The following is a 21,136-nucleotide window of genomic DNA, read 5'->3' as shown; positions in this document are numbered from 1 at the left end:
CACTGACTTACTGTCTGTGGCCAGAAAAGCCTGTTCAGCACAGACATAAGGCAGAATAACAACACTACATTCCTTTAAGTAGTAACTAGCATGAGGGGTAGCTCCTAAGTGTGGTCTGTATACATTATTTATATTGCCTTTAATGTATGCTGCTTTACATAAATAATAGAAATGGATTTAGCTCTAGTGATGGTATTTAATAATTCGATATGTGAATCTTTAATGTTATTTATATTATTATAAGTTATATAATCAGCTGTTTTAAGTATCCTAGCACTGTTGTGTTAAAGTTACTGTTTTGTAGTTCACTAGCAATAACATACTAGCTAGCTAACTAGTCAAGTCTATAGTTAACCTTAGCATTAGCATTATTATGTAACGTAGTTACTCCATATTATCAATGTTTCACACCATTAGCATTGACAGCAGCAGCATTGGTTAACTAGTTAGCAGCAGTAGTAGCTTTAATTTTAATGTAACACTCGCAAAGTTAGTTAAACACGGTTTTAACAGTTTACAGTTAGTAACTATATTATTTGTATAATTAGCATTAGTTAATAAAGGTTACAGTTGATACTAAACGTTAGCATTGTGTGATAGCTAGATAGATTATAATTAAGTAGCAATACGTCCATATTATTAATTAACTATATTGTAGAAATGCTGCAGTGGTTTTGCAGTTTATCTTGATTATCCTGTAGTGATTTAAACACCATTTATCACTTACTAAAAGTCCCAGAGTGAGGGCTGCTACTCGCCGCCGCTCCACCAGGGGCGCCACACACCGGCCCGCTGCCATCGAAACAAAAACCAGCTTCTCCTCCTCGCAACGTTTGTGCTTTGTATGTTCCGCACACGGCAGCAGAGCTGCACACACCCACTTTATCCAGATACTTTCAGCCGTGTACAAACCCTCTGGCGAGCTGTCTGCAGTCGCAGCCGCTCGGTCTACCATGGCCAAGTCTAACGACCTGAAGATCTTCCTGGAGTCGTCTCTCAATGAGATCTTTAAAGCCACAGTGAGCGACATCCTGGACTCGGTGGACCGGACTCTGTCTGAGTACCAGGGCACGATACGGAGGATCGAGTCTGAAAACGAGGGCCTGAAGCGGCTGCTGTTTGCACAGAAGTCTGCATCGAGAGGTATGATTGTCTGCACTTTGTAAACAACGGGATTGTGTGTTTGTCATGACCGTGGACAGTGCAGCCTCATGCAGCTTCATGCAGCCTCATGCAGCCTCATGCAGCTTCATGCAGCTTCATGCAGCCGCTGACCTTTTGTTCGTGTCCGGCAGTGTCAGCAAATTGTGTGTCTGTTTATCCAGACATACAGTAATTAAAACAGGATAACGTTAGTGCAAATAAATCATGCAGACTCCACTCCAGTCTCTCATATGATGATTTGCTTTTCTCTTTTTTATTTAGGTATAAATTAAAATGATCTGAACGCATCACCTTGACCAAAGAAAAGTTAAAGCCATTATAACCTTAGTTTTTCACTTTTTTCCTTATATGTTGTAGACAAAACCTTCAAAGGAAGTGTTGTTGCCATTAGTTTTTATGAAGCAGGAAGTAGGCCTATACTAATAACTGTGTAATAAATCATAAATAAATAAGATGCAATATAACATTTTTATCAAAATGTCATACTCATATTAATGGTTGGAGCATTTAACTATTAGCATAAGCAAATCTAGCCAATTGTGCAACTCAAAGTCAATTTTAGTGTTTCTGAAAAATCATTTAATTAGTCAATCAATCAATGATTTACTATATTAGAGCAAAATCATATAGTTGTGCCAACCCAAGGAAACACATTTCAAATCAAATGAAACACAAATTAATCAAATAACTATGTGTAATGCCAGATGGCACACAATTCCACCTACATTTCTATTTTAACAGCAGCCGTTTACAGGACAAAGCTAAGATAAAACCAGTATATGTGAACTGCTCAGCACCAAATGCCAAATCTGGCAAAGTCAGCAGCTAGCTGGTAAATATTTAGCAGCTGAAGAGCCAGATATTTTAATTTAAGCTAAAAGGAGAATGAATGTTGAACATGTAACCAGAAAGAAGTTGCCCCGAATCTGCTGAATGTGTAACTAAATTGGCATAACGTGTCAATGTGTCTGTGTTTTCAGCTTATTATGCTGCCCACAAGTTTCTACAAATTAGTGTTTTATCATTTGACAGCTAATCAGTTTCTTTCGTTGTAGTTAGATGTGCATGACTCTAACTCAATCTGTAGTGTTTTTTTGATTATTTTGTCTCTGAATTTTTACAGATGCACTCGAACACAATGCCACAGAAAAGTTTTCGACTTCAGAGTGGAACAATCATCCCATCATCTCTGCTCAGGGCATGTTCAAAATGTCCATATGCAGCAGTGACAAGAAGAACTGCAGGAGGAAGCATAAAGACAAGATGAGGGAGAACATATCCTCTGCCTCCTTTTTCCTGCAGACTAATCCGTCAGTAGAACAACCTTATGTGAACACATCAGAGCTAGATGTGTCCACACAAAGCCCCGTATCTGTAAAATCTGAGACTGGCTTGGAGGAAAGTGTCGCTATTGACCTATCACAGCCCTCATCCCTTCTCAATCTGACAATGAGGCCAATAAAAAATGAGAGCACAGTCATCAGTTGTGACAGTTATAATGCATATGCACCTCTGCTGCCATCTTCAGGCCCTGAACAAGATCCCTGCAGCACTGACAGTGAAGTTAAAGTCACCATTGTGTCTGACAGTTATATGCAAGAAGGACAGTTCATTAAGACTGAGGAGGAGGAGGAGCAGAATGAGAGGTTACAGTACAATGACGACAACAGTTTCTCTAAGCAGAAGTTAAAGCATGCGTTGCAAGATTACCATGAGTCAGAAAAAGCTCCAGAGGGAGTGAGTAGACAAGTTGTGGAGCCAGAAGACAAAACGCATAAGAGCAATCTTTCACCTGCTGTTCCTGCAGGTGAGTTATTGGAGCTTGGTGACAACTTTTTGCGCTGCCCCTCCTGTCCCAAAACATTTAGCCGAGCAGCCTCACTTAACATCCACATCAAGACTCACAGTGGGGAGAAGGCCCACAGCTGCAGCTACTGTGGTAAACGCTTTGGACGGGCTGATCTCCTCAAATCCCACAAGCGCACCCACACGGGAGAAAGACCCTACAGCTGCAACATCTGCAGTAAAACATATGCTCACCCAAGTCAGCTTAGGATACACAAACGCATCCACACAGGAGAGAAGCCGTATTCCTGCTCACACTGTGCAAAACGCTTCAACGAGCACAACCAGCTCAAAGTCCACTTGCGGACTCACACTGGGGAGAGGCCATACGGCTGCCAGGAGTGTGGCAAAACATTTAGCAATGCGGGGAACCTGCGTATACACGAGAGGATCCACACAGGTGAGAAGCCGTACTGCTGCGCTCAGTGTGGGAAAAGGTTCAATGGCTTGGGGGACCTCAAAACACATTACAGGATTCACACTGGGGAGAGGCCCTACAGCTGTGAGCTGTGTAAGAAGACCTTCAGCCAGGCGGGCCACTTGACCATACACATGCGGATGCACACAGGTGAGAGACCGTATAGCTGCAACGAGTGTGGCAAGAAGTTTACGGTGGCGAGCAGCCTTAAACTGCACCAGAGGACTCACACAGGAGAGAAGGAGTACAGCTGCTCGTACTGCAGCAAGAGCTTCAGCAGGTCGGGCCACCTGAAGAGACACGAACTGGTCCACACCAAAGAGAAAGTCTTCCTCTGCAGCCAGTGCGGAAAGACGTACACAGACCAGTCTTCCCTCAAAAAGCACCTGAAGATGCACGCAGCTAGGGAGCAGAAGGAGAGCAAGGGAAGCACTGGTGAGGCTGTAAGAAGCGCAGCCCAAACATCACCTTCACAGGCACTTTGAGAGACTGAAAGAAATTAGAAACAATTTGTTAGAGGTGAGAAACAAAAGAATAGAGAATGAAGGATGTTTACGAAATGACATTAGGTCCAAGATTGCAGCCTCATTGAATTACATGACAGCGGAGCTCTGGCGAAATGGCACACAAAAAATTCGAACCTTGCTCAACTTCTACTACAGAACAACGTCATAGTGTGAGGCATGACGTTGTTGCTCAGAAACGTGCCAGCACGCATTCCTGGTAGGTTCCTCTGTAAAGGTGTATTTCTACTGTCTATGTTACAGTCGCCACAACAAAAGATAAAATCTTTGCTGATGCAGTTACTGCCACTGTTGCTCCATCTGTATTCCCTGTGTCACGTTCTCTTATCTGTCTGCTGTTAAACAACAACGGAGCCCCCCTGCTCTGTTTTACAAGTGTGTGTTGTGCAAAAGAGAAAGCCAGTAAGTGAATCTTTTTGTCAAACAGCTGTTGGCATGATCAAGGAAGAAACTGAAAGCTGAAAACTGTGTGTGATGTTTGTGTTACAGTGCAATAGACTGATATCTATATTATCTATTTAGTTAGACTGTTCAATTAATTATAGGCTTCTCTCTTATTGTGTGACAGATACTGGGACCCCCTCTCAGAAAAAAAACTATTGCTGTATGTTACCAAAAAGTTGGTAATGTGTTTTTTTTTTTTTTTAATGCTTGAAATGAAAAACTGAATGTAATCTGAGATCATCATTTCATTCACCCTGCTGAAGTGTCATTGAGTAATCCTGTTTCCAGGTTTACGTCCTGACCTTTAACACCAGCGCCCACAACTGTTATTAAGATGCGACAATATAAATTCCATCTATTTATACACTTGGTAGTCAGAGAGTTAGACATGTTTGCAGCTCTGTGATTAATGCTGTATATAGCTTTAAATAGACAGTCAGCAGTTTGATCAGTCGAACTTACGAGAATGTATTTGTGTAATAATGTCACTGATAATAATAGTAATGCTGATCCCAGAGAATCATAATGATTTGTCTAAAGTTGTTCACTGTAAAACCAGGAAACATGTCTTTTATCATAAAATTATGAACAAGTACATGGGAGCGGTCTGTGATCATAGAGCTACTGTTTGTGGTGGCAATTGGTCATCCCTGCATAGCAGTGTTTTGCTACTAGGAATTTATTGTGACTTATTTTTTTGTGATTTGTGTCTAAATTAAAGACATGCAATAAATAACACATTTTATGTCAAATTGTCCCTTTATAGATGTATTTTTATTTGAAATTGAATGTTTTTTTTTTTACATATTTCGTGCACACAGGAAAATCACTACAAGACAGAAAAGAAGTGTTAGGTATTACAAAGTGCATAATGCAGTGGTCTTTAAAAGTGAAACATGAAATAGGGAACACTGCACCTGCTTACAACCGCTTTATGTCTTACCACAGTGGCAGAAATGTCTGGTTTATAAAACCAAAAGGGAAGTTAAAATGAAACACAAAATGCTCTTGACAGATCCAACGATGCATACAAAAAAATGAATACTGTGACAGCCAAGAATGGCTGTCTATATGTAGAGGTTTGTGCACCCCAAGCTTCTATCAATCAACCAATTGATTCACTGACTGTGAACCAATTACTGTAGACCATAGCTGTCTTTGGAGTCTCCCACCGGGTGACCCACACCCCAGGAACCACTTCATAAAGCATATTTTACTAATTAGCATTTGACAGTAGTTGATCAAGCAAGAACATAATTTATGCTCTTATCTATCACTAAAATAATACATAAAAAACACTTTTTGCTATGCACAGACATAAAATAGCAAACTTCCACTTTTTTATTTTTAGAAATGTGCCAGTGTCAGCTACTTTCAGCATTGTCCCAGGACCACACGTACAAGCCAATAAAATATCAAAATGCAGCTTATTAAGACATAAAATCAAAAATTTATTGCAGCCATTTTTGCAAGAACAAAATTATGAATAACTGTGTCAAAGGCCTTTCTGAGTTTTCTAACATTGAATAATTTGCTCATAATTTACCATTTTAAATATAATTTAATTTAGATATTAATAAAAATATATAAAATTATAAATATACATTTTGGACATATATGTAGCTCAAATGATTCATTAATAACCTCACAGACAGGACAGGAGCCAGAAAAGCATGATGTTAAAACCATACACATATGGACTGTGAGTTTTTCAATGAGTCTATAAATCGATGTGGGTTGTGCTCATGTTTTCTGTTGCTTCAGTGCTTTGCATGTCGGATTTGCTGGTCTGACAACAATCAAGGCCCCATGACAGCTTTGCCTTGGACAAGTAGAGCACAGGCTGAATGCTGCTGCTTAAATTCAGCAAGCCAAAAGCGATATAGTGAATATAGCACTTAAACACTTGGCGTGTGAAGCACTCCTGGAAGGGGAAAAGTGCAACAGGTGGGAAATAGTTGAACACTATGATGGCCAGGATGATGAGCACCAAATTGAAGGCTCTCTTCTTCACTGGGTGCATCTCGTCCCTGCCAGGCCCAGAGTGCCGCAGGGCCAGGAGGATCGCTATGTTGCAGAAGACCATAAAGGCGAATACAACGAGGATTATTCCCATGTAGATCTTGTCAAAGTCAACTACGTTTCCCAGTGCACTTTTAGCAACAGAAAAGGACAGAATGAGCAACCAGGCCACAATAACCAAGGCTCTCCTATGCAGTCGGTCTTTGATTTTGGTGAAGGTGATGGGGTGGACTACAGCTACATATCGGTCAAGGCAGATGCAGGACAGAAGGAGTGGTGAGGTGTCTTTCATGCCGTAGAAGAAGCGCAGAACATACCAGGTGCCGCTGTTGGTGAGGTAGAGGATGTTGGCCAGCTCCAGAGGAAAGATGAGACAGAAAAGGATGTCTAACACAGCGAGATGAAAGATATACATATCTGAGGTGGAGGAGTCTCCCTTGCTCTTGCGGATGAGCCACACCACTATGAAGTTGGCTGGGATGCCCACGAATATGTTGATGAACTGCAGGATGAGGTACCAAATGAGGACCTCATTTAAGTCTTTGCAACTTTCATACACCGTCAAATTACTATCGGTGTTATTGGGCAATGGCTGGCTGGTGCAGAAAACCATGACGGACATATGAGAGGATGAGGACACCTGGGGACATCAGACGTCTGTCAGACAAACAGAACAGGCGGAAGCAATGCACATAATATTCAGTTGTTGTTTGAGATGATAAACAAGCAACAGTGCTAACTGTACATTACAACGGTGCAGTCATACCGTTTATATATGTTTATATATCGATATAAACATTTAGCAATTCTTCAAGCACAAATTCAAAGAGATCTCAGGTTTAAGTTTCAGAAATTCAGAAGTTCTTTTTCATTCAATGTGTCTGAAACCCAATTGCCTTAAGCATATGGTGTTAACAAATTGGATGCAGCCTAAACCAAACTGCATTAATATGAAAAGACTTGAAATGAGCTCTACATTATGCATGTGCGAACACTTGGTGTTTGACCCTTTCCTGGTGAATTCTTGAACCGTCTCTTACGGGTCTATCTCAACATTGCATTTTTTAAAGGTGGCATTAATAACTCAACACTAAACTACTATGTATATCCTTTGAAATATACAAGTGCAGTCTAGATGTCTAGATCAGATTTGGTTCCACATGTGCTTCATGAATGACATAATAACAAAAAATCAAAAACATAACCAATAAGCAAACCTGAGACTCTTCTTAGTAACCGGTGCAACATGTTACACACTAATACTAGCCTTCAAACAGGAGCTATTTTAGATGGTAGAGGAAACTGTTTAACTTAACAGGAAGTATTATTTTTGATTTACCAGAAGCTGATGGTTTGTTAAACAAAACTTTGCACAAAGCCACTAATTATTAACTTCATCTGTCTAAATATCATTAATTTTTTATACATTGACTGAATGATTATGTACATTTCATTATACATTGCTAAGTTTTGTTTCATTAAAGTTTTTGAAATAGGAAATAACAGTTTTTGTTAATTAAACTGGAGATTAGATGTCTACATATGTTATGTCAGAGGGCATATCATTCACTTCCAAATCAGCAAAAAATTATGACTACGTAGGGGGTCAAATAGCACTTATCTAGATCTTGTAAATGCCACACTACAGTTCTCTAACTTATTTAGCAATATAGCAACTTCCTAAAATTTGTAAAAAAGAATGTGTCCGATGTGCGATACACAGTCGGAAATGAAGAAGTACAGTGCAAGAAGAGTCATACAGAGAAAATATATTTTAACAGCTAGTGTCCGCTCTATCAAAAATAAAAAAGTAGCTGTGATACATTAACTCTATCTGTAAACTGTTTTAGCTGTGATGCGACATTTCATTAGTCAAACAAAAGGAAAATTGTATTAACATTACTTAATGAATGCTTAAACTTGACAAAGTAATTTATTTAACAGACATGCATGACGTCTTCTCAACATACACGTTTGGAAAATAGTTAATGCTTCTAATAGTGTGATAAATAAAAGCCTCTTACCTCAAGCTGTTTCTTCTAATGAACTGCTGTCCCTGCCCACAGCTGCTAAAATGTTTTGCGACACAGAACATGCAGACTTTTTAACCAATTTCCTTTGGAGACACCCATTCAGATTACGTGTGATATGACTAAATTCAGCGTTGCGTTGTGATGCATCCTTTACTTTTACACTCAGTTAACAAATAGGATATTGCTCTGTAGGTATAGTTGATATGTAAACATGTCTCCTGCAAACATGAATGTATAAAGTCTGTGGTGGCAGAATACTGACACTATTATATGACTGTACTGTTCAAACAATACAAAAGATATTCATCAAAATTTTATATTAAAATGAGAGGTCGGACGTTATTATGCAAAGTGACGCTCACCTGTTTGACACGATAGTGCAGCACCTTCCTGAAGTGGTAACTGGTGTCCCTGTGACTCGTTTGTAGGTCAGACAAATAGTAAACAAACACTGAGCCCTCACCACAAAATGAATAAAAAATATTATATTTTCAAAGGTGACCCAACACTACAGGGAGCCTCCTCTGTGTGATCGTCCAATCACAGCATCAGGATGAGGGTGTGGATGTTGGAGATCTCCCCTTGGATGCCATGATGTCTTGTCTCAACCATCTTGTCTCAGTATCACATCTTAAATATTACAAATCTAAATATTAATAATAAAAAAAAAAGACAGAGAATCATCATTTGGGTGGAATGAAGCTGTGGGGAGTTAGGAAGAAAAATAAGAAATATGACACAGGTTACTTTAGAGGACATGTTGTGGTAAGCTATCATCTATTCACACTGATTGGCAATGATGCAACGAACCAATGGTGCCTGGTGGAAAATCGTCAGTAAACAACTGATGCAACAGTCCAGAAAATCACTTCTGATTCAATTCAGTGTAACAATGTGTAACATGTTACGTGAGGCTGACATGTTTCGAGGTGCGGCGTCTGTCTGTCGGTGGGTTTGTACTTTACCCCAATGTGCAGAACAAAGACTTCTTTACACGTCTTTACAATTGACCCTGAATTGAACTACGTTTGTGGTTAATGTCCTCCGCAGGTTGTGTTGTTTCTGTGGTTTGCAGAATGACATTTTAGGTGACCTTTAACCTCTTATTCACACCCAATGTGTTGCTTTGTAGACTCTATAGAGTACAATGACTAAAACACTATCGATATACTCCATAAACTTGTTGATCATTTCATCATTCATCACTTTGTCATTACAGGTTATTTGTGTGTTGTTTTCTGGGTGTTTCCGGCTGTTTGAACAGCGTGGCATCCCATCTGCTGAAACCCAACCCAGGCTTGTTTACTTTCATGTGCCTGTCTCCGAACTTGTTTGTGTTGGTGCCAGCTTCACAGTGGGATGTGTCTCCCTCCTGTAAGGTAGAGGATTTTTTAACAGGTTTGCTAAATTCTGCATCAGACCACTAAAAAACAGACACACACACTCTCTCTGTAGTAGCTACAGCTGCTTTTATCCTTTTGATGTTAAATGATCGTAATTTAATTTTTCCTATCACAAGCAGTAGGACAGATCTAAGTCTTTACTTGCTATCTAAAAGACCCCACCATCTAGACAGGCTTGACAGTTTTTTAAACCAAAGTGCTTGATGGCATCGCACCAAGCAACCAAATAACAGGAAGTTATATAATGACTGCAAGCGGAAGAAAGTAACAGTAACTATCAACAATCTAAATAAAACATTCATCAGATGCAAATGACCGTGCTGAACATTATTCAAAATAAATGTTCTCTCTCAGTGTCTGAGTATTATGCATGAGGTGTTTTATAAACATGATTTTGTATTTCTATTTTGTCTCTTTACCTCTTGGTAAGGTATGAAGAGGGCAACTCTCAGTGTGGAAAAATGTATTTTGTTCATCACATGGAAACATTTAGCTCATAATCCTGCATAAAATCGTCTGATATTCGAATGTGCAGATGGGAGCATAGAGAGCATCTCTTTAAGTGACGGCTTTGGGAGATTTTGATCAAACCAATTCAAAAGTTCTAAAGTTTAAATGCTGCACAGATGTTTCCATCACATGTACAGATAACGTTTAAATGTGCTACGTGAGTTACAAAGTAAGCAAGTTGAAACATCCTGGATATTTCTTCATTGAAAGCTGTTTTCCCCCCCTCTGATACACATCTTTAACTGAAATCTGCAAAATGCAGACACGTCACACAAATTGTCAAGTACGTACAGGGTGAGAAGTTGAGAAAGTACAACCGCTGAGGAGTGTAAAGTTCTCATTGATGTGTTAGTAGAAAACAGATCTCAGTTCTAAGCCCATCTTTTTTATGTCTACATTTGTGTTCAGTGCAGCAGTGTAAATACAGACGCACTGAGTCAGAATCATTTGGTCATATTTATTTTTTACTTTTTATCAGGAGATGGAGTGCTCTCAATAGAAAGTATAAGGAAAGGTTTCACTCACATACAATGCAGTTTGAGCAGCAAGAAACATACAATCAAACAAATGGGAAACGGACATCAAACTAACTACAATATGTTATGTGCAGACATCCCAGCAGTACCATAAAGATCCATTATCATCCTACAATGTTTTCTTTCTACTGCCACCCACAAACTAAACATTTCTCTAGTAAACCTGTTAAATGTTTTTACAGTTTAGTCTAAAGCCAAATATTACCAAGAGAAGAGGTACATTTAGGAGGACATAAGTGTGTTTTTACATCTGTGCTAATGCTGCGTCTCAAAGTTTCAGATTTTTTTTTGATGAAAATGTGCTAGAATCCACTGTGAAAACATCCAGGTGTGTAGCAGAGGGAGGCAAAAGTAATGATTTGACATGAGAAGATCTCCCATCTACGACATTCATCGCCTGCCGCCTTTTATCCTCTTCAGCTCTCTTCTACGTGCAAACTTCCATCAATCTCTGCCTGGACATTTTTGTGGCTTGCAGACGGTTCTCCCATCTCTTATGTTCTCCAATCTTTCAAAAAAAGTGTCTCAAAATTCATGAGCGCTACTAACATTTAACAAGCTATTATTATATACAGTAAACTGTTTTTTTTGCCATTCCTTAAACACTCTAAAACCAAGAAAGAAATGTCAGGTAAACATTATCATTCAGTTACAGGAAAATGAAGGAAGCACTGAAAGACAAGGGTGAAGTATCTTATTATGGTTTAAATCCAAGTACCAAACTTTAAATCATAGTATAACTGATAGGTCACAGAAAGTCAATTTGTTTTCATATTAAAATGTAAGAATATGGCATTTTATTCCATCAAAACCATCGTCCAGTAACTTTTTGGACCATTTACTTAAAGTTTATGTTTCATTCGATGCCTGTGCAGTCGAGCAGCAGAAATAAAGACAGTGTTTTTGAGAGTGGAGATCTTGTAGATGCTGAAATCCTGTGAAGAATACAGATCTCATGACACCTGCCTCGTTTCTTGATACAATTCTAGTCTTTTTGTAATGGGAGTGTATTTGTAGGAAACATGAAGGCAGCAGAGCCTATCTACTCTGGGGCCAAGTCATTCACAGTCAGTTTTCCTCAGGGCGTTCACATCTGAGTAGTGCATGGTTTGTTTTAAGTGGAGTGGTCACTTGTAGCAGCTGAGAGTGTTGGTGCGTCGTGGCTAAAGGTGCATCGCTGCCACTGAGCAGTCAGTTGGGTAAACAAGAAGTCAGCTTCAGTCTTGCAAAAGTTTGTTCCAGAACCAGTTTAGATATGTGGACATTGTTTTGTGGCATTTCCTCATCGAAACACGTTGTTTAGTTGTTAGGTGGAGTAATTGTTTTCAAATGAAGGTGGAGTCCAGTGTGCTGGTGTCTTGCACGCTGCGTGCCCGAGCCTCAAAAAGCTGTTTTATCAAGGCCGACTTCTCCTGTTCCAGCTGGGCGATCCGCTCGCTCTTCTCCGTCACCTCCTTAATGAAAGGGAGGATAAGAAATTAAGTGAGTGACACACATACACCTGTAGGCTACAGTAATTTCTGTCTACTGGCAGTTTGCAGACTGTGCTGGACCTGCGTGAGAAGTCGGTTCTGGTCCTTCAGTCTCAGGATGGCTTGTGGAGGAGCTGGAGCCGGAGGCTGGGAGTTTGCTGAAGCTGCTGCAGTCTGAGCAACATTGGAAGGAAATGACTGTTGGGAAACAGAAGGAAACACGTTTTAGGGAAAAAACAAGATCAACTCAAGTTGTTTCGTAATGACCTGTAATAGACCCGGGTTCCTATAAACTGCTTTGTACATTTGTGGTTCAGGAAGAATTTCACAAATTCTCTAGTAAGAAAAAAGTAAGACGTGCCCTCTATAGACATGCTTGGATTTTAATTCAGTGTATTGAAACAAATGAATATATATATGAATCCACAATCAAGATTTATATTGAGACTACATCTGTATACACTGACACATAAAGGAATGCTTGGTGTAACTTAAATCGCAGCTGTTATCAGAACAAAGAAACAACACTCACCATCCCAGTGGTAGAAATAAGGTCATTAAGGCAGCGGTTGACTTCTTGAAGTTTAGGAATGAGAACATTAATGCGGCTCTGACTGGCTTCAGTAAAAAAATCCTGTAAAGACAAAAACTCTTGACTTATTAATGTTGTCTTTAACTGACCTGACTTATCTTCATTAATAAAACAAGACCATCACCAAACAACAAAAATGTTAAATTGTTTTTAACAGTTGTAGACCCGTGTTTGTACTGACCGTGCAGTGGGAGCTCTGCCCGACCTGCCTCTGTCTCTCTGTGACATTGTGTATTTGGCCCTGGTACCAATCTCGAGCCCGCTCCACCACTTCCAGACCCGCCAGCAGGGAGTCCTTCTCCTGTTCCAGTTCTTTCATTTGCTTCAACTGTGCAAAGTAAACATTAAAAGGGTTCATATTTTCTATCCCTGCACAGATATTAAAGTTACTGCCAAACATCGTCTGGACAAAATACACTATTGAGTGTTTTTAACTACAAACAGTTATATAGTACAATTATACTGGCTACAGCCGTAGAGTTTAAGAGACTTTTCAGATTGTTACCAAGATTGAATCACTCATTACAGGCAGGCACCAGTCTGCATCGTAGACTAAATCCCAATTTTTCACAAGGGCATCTGCAGCTAACTCTTTTGTGCTGCCCGAGACAATGGCGCCACACCAATTGTGCCAGACTCCCTCCCAACCTGAACAATGTTTAGAGGAGCAATCAGCCCAGCGTCATGGCAACCGAACAGCAACCTAAGAATGGGGTAAACAGCAGATCCACTTCCACTGTGGCCAGCCCAGTGTGTGAGTATGTGTGAGTGTGTGTGAAAGAGAAAGAGGAAGAGATGTGCGTTTGTGTGTGTGCACCCTAGCAAAGCTGCATTGAGTTGTGCTGACCATGCTATCCATGCAGCACACTGCCATAGTTCAGGCCTCATTGCTGGCATTCAGCCACCTGGTGTGTCATCTCTCTATCCACCCTCTACTCCATCCCTGTGCCCCCGGTGTAGCTTAATACATTCCACTGATTGCTGCTCATATAACAGGATACGTGTTGCAAAAGTAAATGAAGGAGAGAACACAATCGAACCCTATTAAACAAACCTGTGCTCTCTCCCAGAAATCATAAAGCAAGAGTGTGAACACAACAGAGGGGAAGGTGGTTTAGATAAAGAGGAGGATGTAGTCTGTGTCAGCTAGATCCAGTGTCAGTCTGGATGAATATAGCAGAGAAGATAAAATACACAGAAAGGGAGTCACAACGCAAATGGCTGAAAGGTGGAAAACGATGCATGCATGTCCGTGTGCTCACTGCTGCCTGAATGACCAGTCATGAATACACACAACAACATACATAGAATGACGTGACACCATCTGCACACGCCGTTCAGCTAAAAACACAAAGAACAGAATAACACCCTTTCAAATTTCATCTACAAAGCAGCAGAGTGTGGTCCGCAACTTGATGCACTACAATACATCAGCTGGTCAGAGACAACAAACCAAAACATCCAGATGTCTATCAGTCTAAAACATAGTGAAAAGTCTATTTCAAGTTTACAGAGTTATGAATATATCTCTCACAATTTTATTAAGTTCTGTCCTTTAACTAATCAGTTCATTTAAATAAACCATTATTCCTCACTCAGCTCTTCATCTTCTATACTATTTGCCACACGTTACAATAAGAAGAAGCCAATCCTGAAATTTACTGACTTCAAAAGTGTCTCACATATAAACTTTACATTCTTCTGCCCTCTACAAATACGTCTCCCTCCTACTCCCTCCTTCTGTCGCTCTTGTCCTACTCACCCAAAGGAAAAAGTGCAGGGCCTTGCTGCTGTAGAGGCTACTGCTGAGGGGGATGAAGACAGTAGTGTAAGCAGCCCACACAGCCGTCCAGGCTGGGCGAGGTCGGCCAAGTGACTCCTCTAAATCTACCAGGCCCCTGGGCCCAACTCGGCTCACTACCATCAGGGCAGCAGTGAGCCAAGTTGGCCTGGGTGGGAGGGACAGAGGGAAGGGGGAGGAGAGGAGAGGTAGGGAGGGAGGGAGAAGGTGGGGTGTCGGTCAGTCAGCCTCTCCAGACACAGAGGCCAAGGGGGAAAAGAGATGGAGAAGACAACAACAACACAGAGGAGAGGAGGCGAGCTGGTGAGAATGAGAATGGTGAGGCAGGGGGATAGACGGAGAGTGAGAAGAGGTATGAGCGTGAGCTCCAGACTGGAGGTGGGAGGGGCAGAGTGAGGGGGAGGCAGGGAGCAGAGGGATGGGAGGGGAATGAAGAGGCCAATAGAAAGTGAAATAGACAAGAGCCTGCACTGGAAACCTTTTCCTTTTTCCATTTTTCTGCTTCATTTACACCCAGTCACACTCCTGAAACTGTCTATCTGAACGTCTTTACTATTTCTCCTCTGCTAACACACACAACACAGCTAAAAACCCCGAATACCACAACAAAAAACTACTCCACAATAGTTGCTTGTGTCATGTCACAAGAAAGTAGTGATCCTACTTTACTGCTGCAACCTAAGGTGAATCTCATTAAATGATTAACCTGCCAAAAAATGTTTCTCACAGGAAAGCTTTGTAAACCGATGTTTTGTCTGATCAATAGTCTAAAATTAAATGTATTCAACTTCTCTTTACCTACCGCACTGTTAAACAAGGAAAATACTCTCATTTATGAGCTGAAATACTTGATTCTACTAATGCTTGAACCCTTTTGATCAATGTTGTGTATATTTTTGGGGTAATTTTAATCATTTTAGACGGTTAATCAGACCAAACTACTGCTTGTTTTAATTCTAATTAGGTTTGTAGGGATTTAGTTTTTACCTGTAAACACAAGATTACAAAATAAGTGATATTCTACAGGAAGTAGGTCTGAAAAGTTGGGTGCAGCTGTCAAGTGTGTACCAACCATTCCATAATCCACTCCATTGGATATGGTATGTCGTCTCTGGTCTTCCCGACTCCGCCCATGTCGCCTTGAGCCGCCTGTAAATCCTGTTGCTGATTCGCTCTGAGATCTTGGTAAACCTGATTTCACAACACCTAGACAGATGAGAAACGGGCACATTCACATCAGTTTCAACATAACACTGCGGTCTGGAATGCAGTCTGTCATTACTGGAGTCTTAGCGTTCATCTGCTGAACAGGACTGTGGGTACTGTACAAAGAAACAAACAGTTTGTACAACCTTTCATGAAAACATTCACAAATATGACTTGGTCTGATGATGTAGGTTATAACGGCTCAGATATTTGTGGTGTAATCCTAACAATTCATGCTTTATATTTGTATTATATTTATTTAAATTAATAGACAGAACACTTCCACCTCAGTAGACAATAAAACTACAGAAAAAAACATTAACTTGAAGAATAATGCATCTAGGTTTCCAGCAAATACCACTGGAGGGAGCTGTACTCTGCAAATGTATTAACGTCCTGAACTTAACAAGTCAGGATGTAGTGATACTGACAAAGGCTTCATCAAACACTCATTTTTTAAATGTAAAACTTAATTATGCTTCTACTTCACACTTAAATCTTAGAAAATGTAAATAAAATCTTGCACTTACACTTAATGAAACATAAGAAAAACAGTTTAACCTGGAGCACTTTAAAGTTTTAGGATGAACAACAGTGTAATAAGCAAAGCATTAAATAAATACTAGAAACTAAGGCTATAAGAAGTTTTATTTATTGAATATTTAAGCCGGGGTTTGAGACATCAGTCAAAAGGTGGGGCATTACAACCTGTGTTTTTGGATCATAAAAATTTGACCTCTCATTTTATGACAATGGATCAAAACCCATCTGCTGACAAAGACCATATGATCCTGTGGCGGGACTGTTTTGTTAACTATTGTGTTCACGAACAAACTGTAAATTGAACTGTTTTCAGATCTTCAGATCTCCTTGAATCACTGCTCTTGTGTTTGAAATGAGTTTTTTCTGTCAGCTGAGCCTGTGAACTTGGTAAAGCATCTCTGTGGCTGTTTGTCCTGGTTTTCCATTGTGGTGTTTTATCATTGTCAGGTTTTTAAATGGAAGTGTATAGCACTCCTGCTGACCTTTCCCAAAAAACAACAGAGGTGCGAGAGCGAGAGTGAAAGTCAGGAATTTGTGGTCATGTCCAGGGTGCTGGGAGGGATTTCACCAATGCAGTGATTCAGTGAGCCCTGGCCTCTCTGCTGTAATCTGGCCTAATCCAGCAGTGTTTGGCTGCATGTGAGAGATTACAGCACAGACGCTGCGGTCTACCTTACACCACCAAAGGTATGTGAACATATTACATTACTGATAAAGAAGCATTTTATATAAACAGTATGCTGTTATGTAAATACTGGTTTATATTGCACAAGATATTTGAATCTGACTGCACACTCCAACCAAAAAGTATTGAAAATGGTCCTCTACTACTATCTATCTGAAAAATGGTGTACACAGCAAAGGCCCAGGGGCTCGACAGAGGAAGTGTCACTCTGATAACTCCAGACAGGCCTGGCTGTATAGAGATCATGCAAACTCGAAGGGACTCTTGTTGAGCGTGTGTATGTGCAAGAGAGGCAGAGCATGTGAAAGGACTCTTGGATGATAGTGACAGAAAGAAAGAACGGGCAACAATCAGTCTGTATTTATGAAGGGGTAATGAACTCATGAATCAATGAATTCAACTAGGAAACCATCATTGGAGCAGAGACCATTTAACCTTAAAGAGATACCTTGAGAAGTGGGATGTGAAAATCTAACAACGACATCGGGGTTATACTAAAGTTATAACACTCACTGAATGACAAATGCTAATGAACAAGCTCTGCAGACATCGTCCACTTGTGTGTGTGCAGCATGGATCACTGCATCCGATTCAATTATAGCATGAGACTGAAGCTGGCAAGGCTGCAGCCAAAATATGAACTCAGCTGGGCATGCAATCAAATGGCTCCCTCATGGGAGTTTCATCTCAAGTGTATTCTCTCCTGTGCGCTGGTAGATGTTCAGGGGTGCAGTGACTCAGTTTCATTCTGATATAAATATGATTCTGTTTAAAACTATAACTGCAGCAACAGGAGTGAACTGAAACTGAGCTGGAATTAAAAGTGTAAAAAGAAGTGCAGACTGAAAGTAGGATCATGCATGAAGCTTTAACAGAGACTAGTGCTGGAACAATCCTATCAGCAGCATCTTCCATTAATCAGTGATGACAGAGCTAATTAGTTGTTTATCTATGTGCTGTTACATCTGGACTCTGACAGGGTTTACCCGTCTACTTCAGCCCCCCCACATTTAACCCACATCGCCTTCTCGGTGCCGCTTACTTGCTTCTTGGACCTGAGGCGACTCTAGAGCCAGAGACTCGATGGACCTGACCCGGCTCTGCTGCGGCTGTGCTGGTTTGGTAGCATGGTTCGGCTCGGCCCTGTAACACCCGCCCTCCGGAGCCACCGGAATCCGCTCCAAACTCCGCCCGGTCCTCTCGAAACCCGCGCAATACCGCGCCGGTGCACACGCCGGGTACCCGGCCCCCTCCTCGGGCCTGGACCGGCTCTGCAGAGAGGATGCCCGGTGCTGCTGGATCACATTGGTCACGTTGCTCGGTCCCAGCGGACGGACTTTGTTTTCAACCCGGGTCCCGACGCTGCATGTGGACTGGGGCACGGGTTTGTGGGCCTGCTTTGGATTCTGCTGCGGGTGCACCGCAGCCTGGGCCCTGAAGTGAGCGCTGTGCTCCGGGTTCAGCATGGAGTACCGCAGCCCCGCAACGAACCGCTCAAAGGTGAGGCAGCCGTGCGGTGGGGTGACCCTCCGGAGGCAGGGCAGCACCCCGCCGGGCAGGTCCCGGGTGTCTGCACCCTGCCAGCGGCTCTCGATCTCCGAGATGTGGACGTACCCCCGTCCATTATCATCCAGGATGTCAAACAGGGTCCTCAGGCTGTGCAGGAAGGCTTTGGGGAGACCATCTGTTGAATACTCCGCGTCCTTCGGCTGCATTCGTGCCGCTTGGAAACTTTCCGCTCGGCCTTGAAACTCCTCTTTCCTCGGTCCAACTCTGCCGTAAATCGCCGACGTCCCGTTCAGTTTGCAGCCCTGGTCCGACGCTATCAAAGCCATGGAGGTCCTGCGCAAGTCCACGGTCCAAGTCTGTCCAAACGCACCAACACGCAGCTGGCCAACTTTACTGAAACACCCAGAACATTACAACAAACCACACAGCAACAAAATACATCAAGTCCTGCGGGTTTTCACGCTGCCATGCTGCAGTTTTCCCCCTTTTCACCGTCTCTTCCCACCGAAACTCCGCCGCTCTCTGATCCATACTTTCCTTTTCCTCCCCGGCACCGCCCCTCCAGCCCTCCAGCCCACCGGCCATTGGCCGCGGTGCGCACAAGCTCGGCGCTGATTGGCGCAGGCGGGAGGTGGGCTCCAGTTTGAGTTGTGCTTTTGTTATGAGACGTTATTCATAAAGCCTGGATTATTATAAACACCATCTTAGACACATCCAACCAACTTTAAACATTCAGTATTACATTTCAAAAAAAAAGTCCTCAAGACGAAAACATCTGGTTTTCATGAACTCAGATGATGTCACCTGGAGGAATTCATTGCAAGTAAGTAGTTTGAGTAAATTAACAACCCCATAATGTATAATGGACTGAAAAACTCCACCAGATGACATCAACTAGAAAACAAAGAGATCTTTTAAAATAGGGCAGTTAGAGGGAATCAAACCCCAAGATAGCCCTATGTTGAAATTTCAAAGTCACCCTTTGAAATCTGACATGCATACACATGATTTGCGATATCATCCATATTTTTCAAGCTCATAACGTCCGCCACTCTTACACTGGTGAGTGGGTGTTGCAGCAAAGTATGAGACATATTGCGCTGTTAATGAACAATATTTACATAGAGCAAGAAGATGTTGGTGCTTTTAGACGTAAAGCAGCTATATCAGGCACAGGGACCAGCCTTTGTACTGTACATAAACCTAATTTTATGGTGGTGCAATTAAATTTAACGTAGGGCATTATTAGTCCCTTTCTACTAAATCTGATTAAATGTACTCTCACATTTCTCTTGGATGAGGTTAAAGATCTTTTTCTACATACACATGGATTTTTGTTTTCATCTCACTTGACCCTTGATGCCCAAATTAAGCTACTCAAGTGACAACAGTGACATAAAATAACCCTTTAACACAGTGTGCTGTCGTTACCCCTCAAAAGATCCCTTCATCATGAATCAGATACTGTTTATCACCTACTGCGACTCATTTCAAGATTTTCTTTTGGTCAGACTGAGAAGCTGCATCTTTGCATGCAGCTCAAATCAAAATTTCATCGTCAAACACATCCCAACTGTTTCTGGCACTTCGATGACATTTGTTCTTTCTCGTTTTGTTAAGTGATGAGTCACGCTGAGAAACTCTCGGTCCCTGCGCACATCCATCTCTGACCTGCCTGGACTTGAACTCTCATTCTGTCATCATCTGTAAGAAACTTTAGCAGTGATTGATGTTGAAGATACCGTCACACTCTAACAAAGGATTCGCCTTGATGCAAACTATTCAGTTATTTTTCCTGTCAGACCAGATAATGATTCACTTATTTTGCCTATTATGTTTATCACATGGGTTGTACAGAGCTTGAAAGCTAGGACACACAATCATTAAAGCCCCTAGAGCAAATGTATGTACTCCCCACTCGCTGACAATCAATCAGACACCAGTTGTTTTTTTAATTTGTTGTAATTGATTATAACTCTGGGCTATAGAGAGAATATCCAGTAGATCTGATGCTCAAATACTCAATAATACAGTTTCAGATTACTAATTTACCCCGTGACTAATTTCTACAAAGGATTGGGATTTTGTGCATTTCAGACAACAGTGTTACATAACTAAAGAAATACTAAAAGTGTATCAAAGAGGAAAATGGGACACACACACACACTATCCAGTTGTAGCTCAGCTCAGTGTGATCGTTCAACACACAGGATCAGTCAACTGAGTACTCGCTCGTGCTCCCCTCATCATGTTATCACGCACATGCACTGCTGCTGCTGCACAATCCAGCCAGACACACACTGTAGGCTTTAAAACCATGCCAGTGGTTGTCAAGCGTGCCAAAAGGCCAGTTCATATCGCTGTTTGTTCTGGACATACACTCCTGTTTGCTCTCTGTGTCTCTCAGTCTTTTCCTTTAGCTATATCAC

General features: G+C 41.4%; 3 protein-coding genes across 4 annotated transcripts; 1 reads left to right on the top strand and 2 right to left on the bottom strand.

The window, feature by feature from the left end:
- The first annotated feature begins 67 nt into the window (after nucleotides 1–67).
- Nucleotides 68–5,110, top strand: LOC113159311 (zinc finger protein 436). The gene is made up of 2 exons (XM_026355934.1): nucleotides 68–1,143; nucleotides 2,288–5,110. Exons 1-2 carry the CDS (start codon nucleotides 954–956, stop codon nucleotides 3,910–3,912), a joined length of 1,815 nt encoding a protein of 604 aa, XP_026211719.1. The 5' UTR covers nucleotides 68–953; the 3' UTR covers nucleotides 3,913–5,110.
- Nucleotides 5,111–5,869: 759 nt separating this feature from the next.
- Nucleotides 5,870–8,483, bottom strand: LOC113159313 (proteinase-activated receptor 3). 2 transcript variants are annotated; one of them, XM_026355938.1, is made up of 2 exons: nucleotides 8,442–8,483; nucleotides 5,870–7,074 (listed from the first exon to the last, which is right to left on the bottom strand). In XM_026355938.1, the coding sequence occupies exon 2, from the start codon at nucleotides 7,037–7,039 to the stop codon at nucleotides 6,116–6,118; it is 924 nt and encodes a 307-aa protein (XP_026211723.1). In that variant the 5' UTR covers nucleotides 7,040–7,074; nucleotides 8,442–8,483; the 3' UTR covers nucleotides 5,870–6,115. The 2 variants fall into 2 exon arrangements, with proteins under 2 accessions (XP_026211723.1, XP_026211724.1); XM_026355939.1 differs by having other exon boundaries at nucleotides 5,870–7,057.
- A 2,323-nt stretch (nucleotides 8,484–10,806) lies between these two features.
- Nucleotides 10,807–19,250, bottom strand: sapcd2 (suppressor APC domain containing 2). The gene is made up of 6 exons (XM_026355937.1): nucleotides 18,241–19,250; nucleotides 15,837–15,970; nucleotides 13,145–13,291; nucleotides 12,904–13,005; nucleotides 12,453–12,569; nucleotides 10,807–12,353 (listed from the first exon to the last, which is right to left on the bottom strand). The coding sequence occupies exons 1-6, from the start codon at nucleotides 19,031–19,033 to the stop codon at nucleotides 12,225–12,227; spliced, it is 1,422 nt and encodes a 473-aa protein (XP_026211722.1). The 5' UTR covers nucleotides 19,034–19,250; the 3' UTR covers nucleotides 10,807–12,224.
- Nucleotides 19,251–21,136: the final 1,886 nt, after the last annotated feature.

This window comes from Anabas testudineus, chromosome 12 (assembly GCF_900324465.2).
Source record: "Anabas testudineus chromosome 12, fAnaTes1.2, whole genome shotgun sequence".
Taxonomy (NCBI): Eukaryota; Metazoa; Chordata; class Actinopteri; order Anabantiformes; family Anabantidae; genus Anabas; species Anabas testudineus.
Note: the sequence above shows the minus strand (reverse complement) of the source record. Positions and strands in the feature narration are given on the sequence as shown.